This window comes from Haliotis cracherodii, unplaced genomic scaffold (assembly GCF_022045235.1).
Source record: "Haliotis cracherodii isolate W230 unplaced genomic scaffold, xgHalCrac1.p SCAF_33, whole genome shotgun sequence".
Lineage (NCBI taxonomy): Eukaryota > Metazoa > Mollusca > Gastropoda > Lepetellida > Haliotidae > Haliotis > Haliotis cracherodii.
The window spans coordinates 1,378,860-1,397,996 of record NW_027266290.1 but is presented as its reverse complement, the minus strand read 5'-3'; the positions used below and the strand labels follow the sequence as shown (position 1 = coordinate 1,397,996).

General features: G+C 44.1%; 1 protein-coding gene across 2 annotated transcripts; it reads left to right on the top strand.

Moving 5' to 3' along the window:
* The first annotated feature begins 42 nt into the window (after positions 1-42).
* On the top strand, positions 43-13,618 carry LOC139477360 (ketosamine-3-kinase-like). Of its 2 annotated transcripts, none has more exons than XM_071259913.1 (9): positions 43-63; positions 1,319-1,502; positions 3,728-3,811; positions 4,168-4,268; positions 6,411-6,570; positions 8,004-8,054; positions 8,219-8,360; positions 10,108-10,282; positions 13,322-13,618. In XM_071259913.1, exons 2-9 carry the CDS (start codon positions 1,362-1,364, stop codon positions 13,398-13,400), a joined length of 933 nt encoding a protein of 310 aa, XP_071116014.1. In that variant the 5' UTR covers positions 43-63; positions 1,319-1,361; the 3' UTR covers positions 13,401-13,618. The 2 variants fall into 2 exon arrangements, with proteins under 2 accessions (XP_071116014.1, XP_071116013.1); XM_071259912.1 differs by having other exon boundaries at positions 44-124.
* The last annotated feature ends 5,519 nt before the right edge of the window (positions 13,619-19,137 follow it).

Here is a 19,137-nt window from a genome sequence, read left to right as displayed (position 1 = left end):
AATAGAACATTGCTTGTACAGGTTCGACTTGCTTCCGGATCCGCGGCGACAGCTTTGTCTAAAGTTGGTGTTTGTTTTGGTCATCTGTTTTTGTGTCTCTGTCATTGACAACAACTGTCATTAGGTGAGACCTTACTAGACGAATGCCTTAGTATATGGGGGATATAACGATATACGACAGTGCGATTTCCGGATCTTTTTTAGTTGTTTTTTTAATGAATTATGCGAATTATATTTACCAATTTTCAGCTGATTACAACTGTCATAATATGGTCGCAGGGTGAACCGACCTTTGACAAAATGGCCTTTTTCGGCCTCTTCTTTATTGCCGAAATGACCCAGTTGAAAGAAACTACAATGAATACAATAGAATTAAAAAGCATGCATTTAAGATATAAAGTGACAAGTTTAAAAAACATGACCATGTAACTATAATAATAATAACAAACAAACTCGGACGAGTTATTATTATAAGTTACATGGTCCTGTGGTTTAACATCATCACTCAATATTTCAATCATCAATAATTAGTTGCACAATAGTGAGCGAGTGAGTTTGGTTTTACGCCGCTTTTAACAGTATTCCAGTTATATCACGGCGTGTCAGCTTAATGTGGGAGGAAAGCCTGAAGTGATGCAGGTCTGAGATGTTTACCACTTTGGTGAAACCCACGGGCACAGGTATGGTGCTGACAAACCTAGAAACATAATCGGGGCGAACCGGTATTCGAACCCTGAAATCATAGGTTTCTGGCGTGCCCAAGGGACGCAACTCTGCACAGCAAATCGCGGTGCCTTAGACGACTGGGCCACCCGTGCCCCCTTTAGAATCAGCCTCAGAACATCCGTGAACTTGAAACTGTCTTGTTTGCAGAATGGAATAACAATAATATGTTTACTCTGTTGACTGGCATTAAGAAAGTTCAAAGGCACTAAAATAATTGAACCAACAACAGCTAGTTCACTGATTGGTATTCTGAGAAGGTGTCAACAAGCTTGACACGAGTGGGTAGAACTCTTGACCCCAGCAGTGATAACCCACCGGACGCCCATTGTGTAATTCCTATTTTTAATTGACATTGTTATATACTTTATACAACTGCTGCTCAATAAACCATGTTTGCGTTTATATTCAAGGTGGTATTTCTGCTATCCAAAGTGTGCTGTAAGGCCTTCTTATTGTTGATAGTCTTTTTGGAGACATAAATGCGAAATTTATTAATGCGAGCAAAGACCATTCGCATTTTTCGCATTTAACTCACGCTCGCATTAATTTCAAAATTTACAGTATACTAATAAATTGTTTTGTACAATTTCAGCTTGAACTAAAAGAGCAAAAAATCGCGAGTGCCCTTGTAGGGTATGGAGGACATGTTGAAGAAGGAGCTGGCCACCTCTGTGCTGAAGAATACAGGGCGGGGTGGGGGAGGATGCGTCAATCAGGGCGTGGCATATGAGACTGATCAGGGTCTGGTCTTCGTCAAGATGAACAGTAATTCAGGGGTGATTAAACAATGTAATTCCTTGTTTAACCTACTGTGAAAATGAGGTCCAAGGTGGCAAGATATTTATGAAATAAATGCTGAGTGGGAGTTGTTTATCGTACAATGAAACACTGCAGGGAGAATAAACCATAAGCAGCCCTGAGTGGTTTATTCTCACTGCAGTGTTTTATTGTACACAATGGGTCACACCTGTTGGGGAGGTCACACCCATGGGGCAGGTAACACCCATTGGGGAGGTCACACCCATGGGGCAGATCATTCCCCTTGGGCAGATCACAACCCTTGGGCCGGTCACTACCATTGGGCAGGTCACTACCATTGGGCAGATCACTCCCCTTGGGCAGATCACAACCATTGGGCAGCTCACTACCCTTGGGCAGATCACTCCCCTTGGGCAGATCACTACCATTGGGCAGGTCACTACCATTGGGCAGATCACTCCCCTTGGGCCGGTCACTACCATTGGGCAGATCACTACCATTGGGTATGTCACTAACATTGGGCAGATCACTACCACTGGGCATGTCACAACCATTGGGCAGATCACTCCCCTTGGGCACATCACTCCCATTGGGCAGATCACTCCCATTGGGCAGATCACTCCCCTTGGGCAGATCACAACCATTGGGCAGATCACTACCATTGGGCAGATCACTACCATTGGGCATGTCACTAACATTGGGCAGATCACAACCATTGGGCAGGTCACTACTATTGGGCAGGTCACTATATTTGATAGGTCACTACCATTTGGCAGATCACTCCATTGGAAGGTCACAACCATTGGGCAGATCACTCAATTGGGCAGGTCACAACCATTGGGCAGATCACTACCATTGGGCAGATCACTCCCCTTGGGCAGATCACTACCATGGGGCAGGTCACTACCATTGGGCAGATCACAACCCTTGGGCAGATCACAACCATTGGGCAGGTCACTACTATTGGGCAGGTCACTATATTTGATAGGTCACTACCATTTGGCAGATCACTCCATTGGAAGGTCACAACCATTGGGCAGATCACTCAATTGGGCAGGTCACTACAATTGGGCAGATCACTCTATTTTATAGGTCACTACCATTGGGCAGGTCACAACCATTGGGCAGATCACTCAATTGGGCAGGTCACTACCATTGGGCAGATCACTCTATTTGATAGGTCACTACCATTGGGCAGGTCACAACCATTGGGCAGATCACTCAATTGGGCAGGTCACAACCATTGGGCAGATCACTACCATTGGGCAGGTCACAACCATTGGGCAGATCACTCAATTGGGCAGATCACTCTTTTTGATAGGTCACTACCATTTGGCAGATCACTCCATTGGAAGGTCACAACCATTGGGCAGATCACTCAATTGGGCAGGTCACTACCATTGGGCAGATCACTCTATTTGATAGGTCACTACCATTGGGCAGGTCACAACCATTGGGCAGATCACTCAATTGGGCAGGTCACTACCATTGGGCAGATCACTCTATTTGATAGGTCACTACCATTGGGCAGATCACTACCATTGGGCAGATCACTCAATTGGGCAGGTCACTACCATTGGGCAGATCACTACCATTGGGCAGGTCACAACCATTGGGCAGATCACTCAATTGGGCAGGTCACAACCATTGGGCAGATCACTACCATTAAGCAGGTCACAACCATTGGGCAGATCACTCAATTGGGCAGATCACTCTTTTTGATAGGTCACTACCATTTGGCAGGTCACTACTATTGGTCAGGTCACTCCCCTTGGGCAGATCACTACCATTGGGCAGATCACAACCATTGGGCAGATCACAATCATCGGGCAGATCACAACCATTGGGCAGGTCACTCCATTGGGCAGATCACTCCATTGGGCAGATCACTACCATTGGGCAGATCACAACCATTGGGCAGATCACTCCATTGGGCAGATCACTCCATTGGGCAGATCACTCCAGTTGGGCAGATCACTACCATTGGGAAGATCACTCCATTGGGCAGATCACTCCATTGGGCAGATCACTCCATTGGGCAGATCACTCACACATATACACATTACATCTGTCACATATGAGACTGCAGTTAGTGAGTCACTTCACGGTCTATCAGTCATAGGCCTCCAGGTGCAATTTTCCGGCACATTTGATGCATGTCTGAATGTTTGTTCCCAGTCTCTCATGTCTCAGACAGTCTTTCAGTCTCACTTTCTCCTCATGTGACACTTTGCTGTTCCAGGCACGGAAGATGTTTGATGGAGAGTTTGCGAGTCTTGTAGCCCTGCACACAGCGGATGAAGTGAGAGTACCAAAACCCATCAAGGTAGGATTTGTTTGTTTGTTTGTTTGTTGTTTAATGCCGTGCTCAGCAATATTCCAGCTACATCATGAGCATCGATCTGCGCAATTGGGATCGAAAACATGCATCAACCAAGTCAGCGAGTCTGACCACCCGATCCAAAATACAGCCTATGATCTAGGTGGCACTGTCGTACAAATACTGCCCAACTCTCCTACACAGACCTCGCACAGTCACTGAGCTCGACTTCTTAGGTTTCTCTGCCTCCTCAGGAAGAAACTCTTTCCCAGATATGATACAAAGAAAGGAAAAGTTTTTCCAAAATGTATGAGTGTGTTTGTTCTATGTTCATGATGTTAGTCCATGTTGCTGTGTTTTAGGTGCTGACGAACCCTGAGGGCGGCGCATTGTTGGTCATGGAGTATCTGGACATGCGGAGTCTCTCCTCCCACTCTGCCGCACTCGGTCAACAGCTAGCTAGGTATGTCTTGGACAGTCTCTCTCTCTCCTCCCACTCCACGGCGCTCGGCCAACAGCTAGCTAGGTATGTCTTGGACAGTCTCTCTCTCCTCCCACTCCGCGCTGCTCGGCCAACAACTAGCTAGGTATGTCTTGGACAGTCTCTCTCTCCTCCCACTCCGCGGTGCTCGGCCAACAACTAGCTAGGTATGTCTTGGACAGTCTCTCTCTCTCTCTCCTCCCACTCCGCCACACTCGGCCAACAGCTAGCTACGTATGTCTTTGACAGGCTCTCTCTCTCCTCCCACTCCGCGCTGCTCGGCCAACAACTAGCTAGGTATGTCTTGGACAGTCTCTCTCTCCTCCCACTCCACGCTGCTCGGCCAACAACTAGCTAGGTATGTCTTGGACAGTCTCTCTCTCTCCTCCCACTCCGCGGTGCTCGGCCAACAACTAGCTAGGTATGTCTTGGACAGTCTCTCTCTCCTCCCACTCCGCGGTGCTTGGCCAACAACTAGCTAGGTATATCTTGACAGTCTATCTCTCTCTCCTCCCACTCCGCGGTGCTCGGCCAACAACTAGCTAGGTATGTCTTGGACAGTCTCTCTCTCTCTCCTCCCACTCCGCGGTGCTCGGCCAACAACTAGCTAGGTATGTCTTGGACAGTCTCTCTCTCTCCTCCCACTCCGCCACACTCGGCCAACAGCTAGCTACGTATGTCTTGGACTGTCTCTCTCCCCCCACTCCGCGGTGCTCGGCCAACAACTAGCTAGGTATGTCTTTGACAGGCTCTCTCTCTCCCCCCACTCCGCGGTGCTCGGCCAACAACTAGCTAGGTATGTCTTGGACAGTCTCTCTCTCTCTCCTTGCACTCCGCCACACTCGGCCAACAGCTAGCTACGTATGTCTTTGACAGGCTCTCTCTCTCCTCCCACTCCGCCGCACTCGGTCAACAGCTAGCTAGGTATGACTTGCACAGTCTCTCTCTCTCCTCCCACTCCACGGCGCTCGGCCAACAGCTAGCTAGGTATGTCTTGGACAGTCTCTCTCTCCTCCCACTCCGCGCTGCTCGGCCAACAACTAGCTAGGTATGTCTTGGACAGTTTCTCTCTCCTCCCACTCCGCGGTGCTCGGCCAACAACTAGCTAGGTATGTCTTGGACAGTCTCTCTCTCCTCCCACTCCGCGCTGCTCGGCCAACAACTAGCTAGGTATGTCTTGGACAGTCTCTCTCTCCTCCCACTCCACGCTGCTCGGCCAACAACTAGCTAGGTATGTCTTGGACAGCCTCTCTCTCTCTCCTCCCACTCCGCGGTGCTCGGCCAACAACTAGCTAGGTATGTCTTGGACAGTCTCTCTCTCCTCCCACTCCGCGGTGCTTGGCCAACAACTAGCTAGGTATATCTTGACAGTCTATCTCTCTCTCCTCCCACTCCGCGGTGCTCGGCCAACAACTAGCTAGGTATGTCTTGGACAGTCTCTCTCTCTCTCCTCCCACTCCGCGGTGCTCGGCCAACAGCTAGCTAGGTTTGTCTTGGACAGTCTCTCTCTCTCACCTCCCACTCCGCCACGCTCGGCCAACAACTAGCTAGGTTTGTCTTGGACAGTCTCTCTCTCTCTCTCTCTCTCTCTCTCTCTCTCTCTCTCTCTCTCTCTCTCTCTCCCCCCACTCCGCGGTGCTCAGCCAACAACTAGCTAGGTATGTCTTGGACAGTCTCTCTCATTCCAAGTGGCTCGGCAAACAGCTAGATTGGTATTATTTTGAGCTTTTAAACATTATGAAAAATATTTAATAGTTAATTTCACACCATATCTTCATGTGCCACCATAGCTGAGGTTGATAATTACACGTCCCCAAATCAAACGATGTGGGTTCCAACCCCACTGTTTTTGGAAAGAAATTGAATTTATTCACTTCTCAATAAATGCCCAAAATAGTTCTGTCTATTCCAAGTGAAAATTAATTCAAACGTTGTTTCAAGATAATGTATAGTTGGCAAACAACTCTCCATTCCTGAAAAATAATGGACCACTCAGACAATAGAATGACGTCACAGATGTGTTTTGATATGTACACAAACAATTGGTTTACCTTGATACGAAATAAAATATTGATGCACATGATGAATGCCGAGGATGTTCTACATGTCTGTATGCTGTTCCAGGCTTCACCAACAGAATGCTGGGATAGGTCAGCGGATGCTAAAGGAACAGCAATCTGTGCACAAAAACTCGGATCTCAATTACGTGGACAAGTTCGGGTTTGATGTGGAGACCTGTTGCGGGTATCTTCCTCAAAGTAACGCTTGGACAGATAGCTGGGTGGTGAGTAGTGCTTGGACAGACACCTAGGTGGTAAATAAGACTTGGACAGACACCTAGATGGTATATAACATGTGGACAGACACCTAGGTGGTAAATAACATATGGACAGACACCTACGTGGTAAATAACATATGGACAGACACCTACGTGGTAAATAACATGTGGACAGACACCTAGATTGTTAATAACACATGGACAGACACCTAGATAGTAAATAACATGTGGACAGACACCTAGATGGTAAATAACACATGGACAGACACCTAGATGGTAAATAACATGTGAACAGACACCTAGATGGTAAATAACACGTGGACAGACACCTAGATGGTTATTAACATGTGGACGGACACATAGATGGTAAATAACACGTGGACAGACACCTAGATGGTAAATAACACATGGACAGACACCTAGATGGTATATAACATGTGGACAGACACCTAGGTGGTAAATAACACATGGACAGACACCTAGGTGGTATATAACATGTGGACAGACATCTAGGTGGTAAATAACACATGGACAGACACCTAGATGGTAAATAACATGTGGACAGACACCTAGATGGTATATAACATGTGGACAGACACCTAGATGGTATATAACATGTGGACAGACACCTAGGTGGTATATAACATGTGGACAGACACCTAGGTGGTAAATAACACATGGACAGACACCTAGATGGTATATAACATGTGGACAGACATCTAGGTGGTAAATAACACATGGACAGACACCTAGATGGTATATAACATGTGGACAGACACCTAGGTGGTAAATAACACATGGACAGACGCCTAGATCGTAAATAACACATAGACAGACACCTAGATGGTAAATTACACATGGACAGACACCTAGATGGTAAATAACACGTGGACAGACACCTAGGTGGTAAATAACCCTTGGACAGTCAGCTGTGTGGTTACTCTTGATATGTATATCCCAAAGATGATGAGGGTCTTTCGTAGAGACATCCAGACACAGACACTGTCTACTTTGTCTTATTGATCTCACATTGTAAACATTGTAAAATTAGGGACTGATTTAAATACTGTAAATGTTGATATTAACGCGAGTGTGAATTAAATGCGAAAAATGCAAGTGGTCTTTGCTCGCATTGTTAAACATCGCATTTATATTAACAATAAGACATTTTGGATAGCAGAAATACCAACTTAGACATACGCTAATATCTAATGATTAATGTAAAGTTGGATTAAGGTGAGGATTCTCCTGTAAACCTGACAGAGGACATTTTGTTTAGATATAAATCCACTGATGCTTGAGAGGAGGGGGTGTCGCATTCATATTGAGTCGCATTTTTGGCTAGGGGCCAGCGGTCGCATTCTTTTGGAGACGCATTAATTTCACGTTTTACAGTATGCCTTTAATGTCGAATCTAATTTCATTTTATTTACTTTCAGCAATTTTATGCCCAAAAAATTGAAGAACAAATCCAGATGCTTGAATCTGAGGTGAGACCTGCTACATCACTGATAGTATTGAGTGAGAGAGGGAGAGATACGTATCTGAACACTTGCAAATTTAATGATAACACTTTTTATGGAGGAATTTATGTTTGTTCATGTATGCCTTATTAAATAACCATGGTAACTATTTGCCGATTGATTGTTTTCAGTACAGAGACAAAGGCGCTCGGGAACTGTGGTCACAGATTCTTCCCAGCTTGTCGAAGCTGTTTGATGGCCTTGACATTCAACCAGCTTTGCTACACGGAGACCTGTGGGGTGGGAATGTTGGACAGCTGTCGGACAGACCAGGTACTCCTTATTACTAACAGTGATCCACCCATGTGTGTTGAGTGTGTATTAGTTTTAGGATTAAGTTGACAGGCATCAGCGTCTCTGTTGTTGATAATCATCACATTCGAGATCATATACTACTCAAAACAAGTTAAGGACCATGTGCACTAGTAGTGGGACGATTCACCAATGCATCGGTGGATCGCCATTTTTTACTTCTCGATTCAAGTATCGATCACAGTCGCACACTAAGTAAATAGAATTAGACAAAATGCATCGATTTGATGCTTAAAAGGTGCGATTTTAGGTAAGAAACAGATTACTGTACTCGTACCTGTCATATTCCATTAAATATTTTATCTTAAATCAACTCGTAAGATAAATTGACAGACATTCATGTAGTAATCTCTACTTGTTTTTTATGTGTCAGTAAGCCAGCTCATTTGAAGTGGATGCAGTGAAAACACACTGGGCCCACTTGCACAAAGCTATAGCGCTAAGATGACCGCAACTCCCATACTTTAACATAGGCTTAAGATAATGATAACGCTAAGATTGCTTTGTGCAAGTGGGCCCTGGTCTTAGCATGCATCTGAATTGAAAGTCATGGTCCTCAGAGAACACCTTGTTGGATATGAGTCTGCTTTGTTGTATTTGTTATACAATATTACCAATATATTCACGGATTTATCGACGCTTCCAAACTGTGTGCTTGGCAGTCCAATTGGGAAACAAATGATTTTTTTATAGTTCTTTTTTTTTTAGTTTCAATGGTATTTTAACATTGTACTTGGACATTGCATTCAATGCATTAATGTAACATTAAGCATTAAACAAGCTGTTCTCATTCAGAACTGGGGCCACGGGTGGCCCAGTCGTCTAAGGCGCCAGGATTCACTGTGCAGAGTTGCGTCCCTTGGACACGCCAGAAACCTATGCTTGTGGGTTTGAATCCCGGTTCGCCCTGATTATGTTTATAGGTTTGTCAGTACCATACCCGTGGTCGTGGGTTTCACCGAAGTGGTAAACATCTGAGACCTGCATCACTTCGGGCTTTCCTCCCACATTAAGCTGACACGCCGTGATATACAGTCGTGCCTCGTTTATACGGACACTTGCGTCATTTCACAATTCGTCCGTATAAACGAATTTCCGTATAACTGAAACCAGCTTCTTACTGGAAGAGTTACTTCCCTTCAATTATGTAAAATACACAAGGTAATCTTAATCCCTAGATATAAAACAATTCCTCTTAATGTTCTCGTAATACGTAATCAAGGTCAACTTTGACCTCTGACCTCCACAGACGCCATATTTATCGAAGGGGATTACATGTACAATAAACAAGCTCGTCTCAAACGTAACTCAGTGTCACTTGGTTAATTGACTTCTCACGAATCAAAGGATTTTCACCAGCGGAAGTGTATTGTCCGGATAAGTGAGACAATTTTGAGTGCATTTCAGTGTTTTGTGTATGAAAATGACCGTCCGGTTCCGGAAACTGAATTTCCGGATATACGGGTAAATTTGTATAGTAATTATTTCGTTTTGAATGAAAATCGTCCGGGAACCGAGGTTTCCGGATATCTGAAGTCCGTATAAGCGGGGCACGACTGTAACTGGAATACTGTTAAAAGCGGCGTTAAACCCAACTCACTCACTCACTCATTTGGTACTTTTTACTGACATAAGTTGCAGACTTGGGACCAAATACTGGCCTCCGAGCATGTCTTGATAAGTGCCTAAACGTGTGCTTTACCTTCAGTGATCTTCGACCCCTGCAGTTTCTATGGGCACGCTGAGTTTGACCTGGGAATATGCAACATGTTTGGTGGGTTTAACTCTGCATTCTTCAAGAACTACTTCAAGGTCCTGCCCAAACAGCCAGGCTATGAGACCCGACTCCAGCTGTATCTGCTCTTCCACAACCTCAACCACTGGTATGTTCACTTCCTTAACCTCAACCACTGGTACGTTCACTTCCTTAACCTCAACCACTGGTACGTTCACTTCCTTAACCTCAACCACTTGTATGTTCACTTTCTTAACCTCAACCACTTGTATGTTCACTTTCTTAACCTCAACCACTTGTATGTTCACTTTCTTAACCTCAACCACTGGTACTTTCACTTCCCTAACCTCAAGCAATGGTACTTTCACTTCCCTAACCTCAACCACTGGTATGTTCACTTCCTTAACCTCAACCACTGGTACTTTCACTTCCCTAACCTCAACCACTGGTATGTTCACTTCCTTAACCTCAACCACTGGTACATTCACTTCCACAACCTCAACCACTGGTACGTTCACTTCCCTAACCTCAAGCAATGGTACTTTCACTTCCCTAACCTCAACCACTGGTATGTTCACTTCCTTAACCTCAACCACTGGTACGTTCACTTCCTTAACCTCAACCACTGGTACGTTCACTTTCTTAACCTCAACCACTGGTACTTTCACTTCCACAACCTCAACCACTGGTACGTTCACTTCCTTAACCTCAACCACTGGTACGTTCACTTCCTTAACCTCAACCACTGGTACGTTCACTTTCTTAACCTCAACCACAGGTACTTTCACTTCCCTAACCTCAAGCAATGGTACTTTCACTTCCCTAACCTCAACCACTGGTGTGTTTACTTCCTTAACCTCAACCACTGGTATGTTCACTTTCTTAACCTCAACCACTGGTACGTTCACTTCCTTAACCTCAACCACTGGTACTTTCACTTCCACAACCTCAACCACTGGTACGTTCACATCCTTAACCTCAACCACTGGTGTGTTCACTTCCTTAAGCTCAACCACTGGTACTTTCACTTCCCTAACCTCAACCGCTGGTACTTTCACTTCCCTATCCTCAACCACTGGTACTTTCACTTTCTTAACCTCAACCACTGGTATGTTCACTTTCTTAACCTCAACCACTGGTACATTCACTTCCACAACCTCAACCACTGGTACTTTCACTTTCTTAACCTCAACCACTGGTATGTTCACTTTCTTAACCTCAACCACTGGTACATTCACTTCCACAACCTCAACCACTGGTACTTTCACTTTCTTAACCTCAACCACTGGTATGTTCACTTTCTTAACCTCAACCACTGGTATGTTCATTTCCCTAACCTCAACCGCTGGTACTTTCACTTCCCTAACCTCAACCACTGGTACTTTCACTTTCTTAACCTCAACCACTGGTACTTTCACTTCCCTAACCTCAACCGCTGGTACTTTCACTTCCCTAACCTCAACCACTGGTACTTTCACTTTCTTAACCTCAACCACTGGTATGTTCACTTTCTTAACCTCAACCACTGGTACATTCACTTCCACAACCTCAACCACTGGTACTTTCACTTTCTTAACCTCAACCACTGGTATGTTCACTTCCCTAACCTCAACCGCTGGTACTTTCACTTACCTAACCTCAACCACTGGTACTTTCACTTTCTTAACCTCAACCACTGGTACATTCACTTCCCTAACTTCAACCACTGGTACTTTCACTTTCTTAACCTCAAGCACTGGTACTTTCACTTTCTTAACCTCAACCACTGGTATGTTCACTTTCTTAACCTCAACCACTGGTACTTTCACTTCCCTAACCTCAACCACTGGTACTTTCACTTTCTTAACCTCAACTACTGGTATGTTCACTTTCTTAACCTCAACCACTGGTACATTCACTTCCACAACCTCAACCACTGGTACTTTCACTTCCCTAACCTCAAGCACTGGTATGTTCACTTCCCTAACCTCAAGCAATGGTACTTTCACATTCCTAACCTCAACCACTGGTACTTTCACTTCCCTAACCTCAACCACTGATACGTTCACTTCCCTAACCTCAAGCAATGGTACTTTCACTTCCACAACCTCAACCACTGGTACTTTCACTTCCCTAACCTCAAGCAATGGTACATTCACTTCCACAACCTCAACCACTGGTACTTTCACTTCCCTAACCTCAACCACTGGTACGTTCACTTCCACAACCTCAACCACTGGTACTTTCACTTCCACAACCTCAACCACTGGTACTTTCACTTCCCTAACCTCAACCACTGGTACGTTCACTTCCACAACCTCAACCACTGGTACTTTCACTTCCACAACCTCAACCACTGGTACGTTCACTTCCCTAACCTCAACCACTTGTATGTTCACTTCCCTAACCTCAACCACTTGTATGTTCACTTCCCTAACCTCAACCGCTGGTACTTTCACTTCCACAACCTCAACCACTGGTACGTTCACTTCCCTAACCTCAAGTACTGGTACGTTCACTTCCCTAACCTCAACTCCCACATTAAGCTGACACGCCGTGATGTAACTGGAATACTGTTAAAAGCGGCGCTAAACCCAACTCACTCACTCCCTAACCTCAAGCACTGGTACGTTCACTTCCCTAACCTCAACCACTGGTACGTTCACTTCCTTAACCTCAACCACTGGTACGTCCACTTCCTTAACCTCAACCACTGGTACGTTCACTTCCTCAACCTCAACCACTGGTACGTTCACTTCCTTAACCTCAAACACTGTTACGTTTACTTCCTTAACGTCAAACACTGGTACGTTCACTTCCTTAACCTCAAACACTGGTACGTTTACTTCCTTAACGTCAAACACTGGTACGTTCACTTCCTTAACCTCAACCACTGCTACGTTCACTTCCCTAACCTCCACCACATTCAAGATTCACAAGAATAAAAAAATATTCTAATAATTCCTTCAAATAATGCTGTGAGTGGTTTCAGTGCAATATAAATTTATTTTATTATTTGTTATAATTGTATTCAGCAAGATGAATTCTGACCTGGAACAATGTGTCATTTTAACTGCAAACATTTCTTTTTGTTTGGATGGGGTGGGGTGGATTTTTTTACATATAAGAAAGGGTATGTGTGGCCACCCGAGAACCCCTCTCCAAGATTTGCCTCTACTATTTTGTCTGTATATTATTTTCTCTGCAGGAATCATTTTGGAAGCACTTACAGAGGCTCTTCCATGGGAATACTCAAACACTTGGTCAAAGAGCTGAAGAAAAGTTGAGGTGCCATCGTGTCGACAAATACTACAGACTTATGTTTTTTTATGTTGAAGCATTAGTAATGAGGATTTTTTTATGGGGCATTAGTTTACTGATTTATTCTAGGAATCATTTAGTGGACTTGATAATATATTTAAACAGTCTCAAATGCCTACCTCCGTGCATTTTACATGACTTTTTTTATTTGATTTGATTGAAGAGAAAAAAATTATTAAAACATTAATTTAGTTTTGTTAAATGGTATTTTTTGTGTGTATGCTTTTATTAGTGTGGCTTACATGTATCTGTTTCACTATATACAAGGTATGAGTAACTAAATCCGTTTTCATATTTATTAAAAGACGAGTATAGTGAGCATTGCACTTCACAGATTTTAGTGCCTTAAGGCATGTTTAATCACTAATGCTTGACCAAAATAAAAAAATAAAAAAAGAGAATAGTGTAAAACAGATGATAAAACGTGATAGGCAAAATGATTGGAACACATCTACCACGGGGGTTAAAAGTGGCTACCTGATTTTGTCATGATTGAAAATTTTAACGACCAGTCTGCCCGTTTCCTGCTCAGATTTTTTAATCCCATTACAGGGTTTTTCTGTCTGCTCAGCCTTTCAATTACCATATCCACAACTTAGCCCAAAAATTAGTCTACTCAGGGGATTCATGTGTGATGTCTCCCAGAGATACGGCCAGGTGCAGTGTGTGTGTGTGTGTGTGTGTGTGTGTGTGTGTGTGTGTGCGTGTGTGCGTGTGTGCATGTGTGCGTGTCTGTGTGTATCTATGTTTGTCAGTTGTGTGTGTGTCTGTATCTGACTGTGGTGTGTCTGTGGAGTCAGTGTATGTCTGTAACTGTGTGGTGTGTGTGTGTGTGTATCTATGTTTGTCAGTTGTGTACGTGTGTGTTTGTCTGTATCTGACTGTGGTGTGTGTGTGGTGTTTCTGTGTCTGTGGAGTCAGTGTATGTCTGTAACTGTGTGGTGTGTGTGTGTGTGTATCTATGTTTGTCAGTTGTGTGTGTGTGTGTGTGCGTGCATGTGTTGGTATGATGTTTGTGTGTGTGTGTGTGTGTGTGTGTGTGTGGGGGGGGGGGGGGGGGTACGTTTGTATGTGTGCATCCATGATCTGTTTGTAACTCGTGTGTCACAAACATGCAGTATATATACATGAGCTGAACAGACAGCTCCTTAACTCCTGTCCACCCCTCTATTCACCCATGTAAGTATGAAACATCAGCACCAGAGAAAAAAACAGTCCGGATTGTCCACCGAAACAGATTCCATTGCCAAAATAGCAGTAAAAGTTATATGAATAGATCACTGAAGTCAGTAACGACACCAGATGTTCGTAAACAAATTACATGTATTGAGCAGCTGATGTATTTTATCAGATGACCATACAGGCTTATCAATCATGTGATAACCCTCTGAGGCAAGGGAGTTTCCACCCTTGCCGAACTGAGCTGGAATTCCTGGGCTCGATCATAGCGCCACCAGTGGCTATTACGAGTTATGTCCCTTCTATGCCTCTCCTATGGACCAATCAGATTCCACCTCTAGTATATAATCAAGATCTATTTTGTGATAAAAGGGGTCGTTCTTCGTGAAGTGCATCAAATCACGTGAGCACCTTGATTAAAAACGTGGAAACGAGTTGTCGGTGCACATGCTTTGCAAATCTTGCAATTGACCGAAATCTGCATGACAGTATACAAACCGGATTTCGATTCCGTTGCGCGATTTTGATTGGACTATGAATAGACTCGTTAGTCCAGCCAAAATGTAACTCCATAATACCAGCTTATTTCGGCAAGGGTGGATACTGGACTTTTATAGTCGGTAAAGTGCCTTGCCTCGTGGAGATGCCATCCAAGTGAAGTTCGAGGGGGTATGTAGAGCCGGTACATTCTTCCATATGTCTGTACGTCACGTTTCAACTCTTTTTAGAATTTTTTAGAATAATATCTTGTAGACACCACGGTTGGGTGGGGACTTTCATCTCCTCTTGCAATTGACACAAGTATGATAATTATCTTCATTATGATCGTAAGTCAGATTTATTTCTGGGAAATCAAATATCTCTTGTGGCCTGCTTACATGGCACTTCATTTGATATTCCTGGGAGAGGAGTGAATCCATCCGGGGTCAAGACATTGTGTGCATTGTGTGAATGCTAGATTTCGACTGTTTAGTCAGTGTAATTATAAACTGTTAAACTCATAGACTATACAGCATTAGATTTATGTAAGCTGACAACCAAACTGGGTTTAAAATTACTTGAATCCTTCCTGCTATGTCTGCCACTTGGCCTAAGCCTAGTCCTCTGTTAGGCCATCCGTATGTTTTGTTTCTTTCTCCAACCTCAACCAGGAACAGAGCGGGCAGGCTAAAAAAGATTATAATTTTTTTTTAATAAAAACTGTTTATCATTAATTGTGTACCATATTTCATGACATTTAAAAGTGGAAAACACTTTTTACCAGTCTTTAAGTTAATTTATGACGTAGACCAAGCTGCTTTGCTTAAGAATTTTGAATAAATGTAGCTGTTGAAAGTTCAAACTATCCTGGGGTTTTAAGAGTGTGCAATGATAGGAGTGTTTTTTTTATCACATTGGGTGGATAAAATTTCACAGGGCAGAGAAAATTGGATAAGATTTTTTTATTAATTCAAGGCAGAATGATTTGCTTGTTTGTTTGTTGTTTAACGCTGCACTCAGCAATATTCCAGCTATATGACAGCGGTCTGTAAAATAATCGACTCTGGACCAGACAATCCAGTGATTGACATCATGAGCATCGATCCACGCAATTGGAATCGATGACATGTATCAACCAAGTCAGCGAGCCTGACCACCCGATCCCGTTAGTCGCCTTTTACGACAAGCAAAGCCATAGTCCCCTTTTACGGCAGAATGAAGATCAAGGGGTAGGAGATGGGAAACACAGAGACAAATAGTGACAGTCTGATAGATGTTTGGGTCTGATTGGGTGCTTGAGTATCCTAGTGGTTAAAACGACCATCTGTCGTGCCAAAACCCTGAGTGTCGTGGTCAAATCCTGTGATACCCATTCCTGCCCCGTCCAACTGCGATACCGCAGCAATGTTGTTAACAATATAAGCCACTGTAAGACGTGATGTGGGTTGTTATGACAATTTAAATATTGTGCTTTACGTGTCGAGGTGTTGTTGTTTTAGTGTTGTTATTTATGACACTGCATGTTTGTTTGTTTTGTTTCAATTTGTTATAAATAAGAGAAAAACGATGTAAATAAAAATGTGTTTGAAGGGAGACAACTCTTGTTATCTTGTTACACTATCTGTAGATGGCAGTTGCCCCAACGTAATTAATATTGTTTGATTTAGCGCTGGGACGGGTACATCGAGTACCCGGGTCGGGTGGGTACTGAGTAGGACCCGGGTACCCACAGAACTACCCGGACCCATGGTTAGTAGAATTACTCCCAGCTTCCAACACTATTCTGGATTCAAGACATTCTGAACATTCGTGAGTTCATAAAAATTTATTCCAGACCCTGTAGCTTGTTCCTGCTGCAATTTATTTGACCTGATGTACTGCCTTGCTTGTTATCATAATACTCTTGTGTGGTCATTTACTGATTCCACATCTTAGTTCTGGGTGAACCGATTTCTGGTTATATTATATATATATACGGCCCATCCAACAATAATTGTTCTATAGTGGTAATCTGTAGTGAGTAAATATGGTTTTACGCCGCTTTTAGCAATATCACGGCGGGGTAATCTATGGAGTGATGTACTCCGTCGTGTCATCCCACTGCACGTCATTTGAATCAGGGTCGTCAGTTGTGTAGGGGACGTCAGCACTGGGATAATCGACGATGGGCTAATGCCATGTCTTCTGACAAATCGAGGTTCCCTCTCGACTTCCATGACCGAACAAATCGAGTTTGGAGACGTCCTAATGAGCGTTTTATAGACGTTAAAGTCATACATCATGATCGTTTGTAGGGTGGGTCCATTATGGTATGGGGTAGTATCACAATGACTGGCCGAACAGCGCCCCATATTGTCCATGGCAGAATCGCAGGTCAATACCATCGGGACAACATCATTACACCACTCGTGGTGCCATTTGTACAACGTGTTGAGCAATGTTACAGCTTTCAAGATTACAATGCACGTGCTGATCGTGCCAGGATTGTAACCCAGTTCCTTCCAACAACAAAACATCCATGTCATGCCATGGCCAGCACTCAGTCCTGACCTTTCCCCACTGAACGTCTGGGACGCAATTGGCAGACGTGTACGTCATCGTCAAAATCCACCCATCACTCCTTTAGAACCCGTTACATCGGATCGCCTACGCCCCAGCATATATGACCATAGCATTTCCTTTTGTCTATACCATATAGATGAGGATATATGTCTTGGTGGTTCCCAATGACCACTACTTTTTGTTCATATAGTATATGTATTAGCGAACAGTAGACGCCAGATGATAAAGGCGGAACAGTAAATATCTACGATTTCGGAGCTAGTTAACTTCGCCATTTATAACAGTGAGTGAGTTTGGTTTTACGCCGCTTTTAGCAATATTCCAGCACTATTACGGCGGGGGACACCAGAAATGGGCTTCACACATTGTACCCATGTCGGGAATCGAACCCGGGTCCTCGGCATGACGAGCGAACACTTTAACCACTAGGCTACTCGCCCGCCCCCATATATAACAGTGTGTGTGTGTGTGTGTGTGTGTGTGTGTGTGTGTGTGTGGCGGTGGGGATGCTACTGACACAGCAAGCGTGAACGAGGAAGGTTGAACGTCACTTTGAACTGTATTACGTTTATTTCACGTGTTAACTTCATAAGAGAGGAATGCCCAACATGGCGAAAAGAGAGGTGCTGATTGATCGAAGAAATAAATCGGGCCGAATATGGGATTCGATCTCACGACCAGACATGCAATCCCAAATATCGAATCGCCTACACCACCGTACCACCTTGAACACTCCTTCGAGTACGCGTCTAACAGTCTGGCATTAACACAATGTCGTTTGTAATTAACCATTTAACTTAATACCATTCACAATTATAGCTGTGATATATCAAAGACCTCATCGCAGTAACTCCTTGTTGACTGGCAATCTGGCATCTGTTTTGCCTAATTGAATTAACACCAGTTTATGCAGTTTATCTCACCGAATACGCCCCGACACTCTAGTTCCTGCAACTCATCTTTGCCTTTCTGACTTGATCAAACACAAGGGCCAACTTTCTGTGTGTGTGTCTGGCATGCCATCGGGTGGTCCTTAGCTTGTGGGGGCACGGGTGGCCCAGTCGTCTAAGGCGCCGTGATTCGCTGTGCAGAGTAGCGTCCCTTGGGCTCGCCAGAAACCTATGATTTGTCGGATCCAGACTCCAGGATTCACAGACCGCCGTCATATTTCTTGAAGATCCGGGGTAGAATAGGTCTTCAGCAACCCATGCTTGCCGTAAAAGGTGACTATGCTTGTCGTAAGAGGCGACTAACTGGATCAGGTGGTCAGGCTCTCTGACTTGGTTGATGCATGAGATCGATCCAAATTGTGTGGATCGATGCTCATGATGTCAATCACTGGATTGTCTGTTCCAGACTCGATTATTTACAGACCGCGATCATATAGCTGGGATATTGCTGAGTGCGGCGTTAAACCACAAACAAACAAACAAATAAATCATATTTCGTGAACATTGTTTGATGTCCTAAGCGTAATGTGTT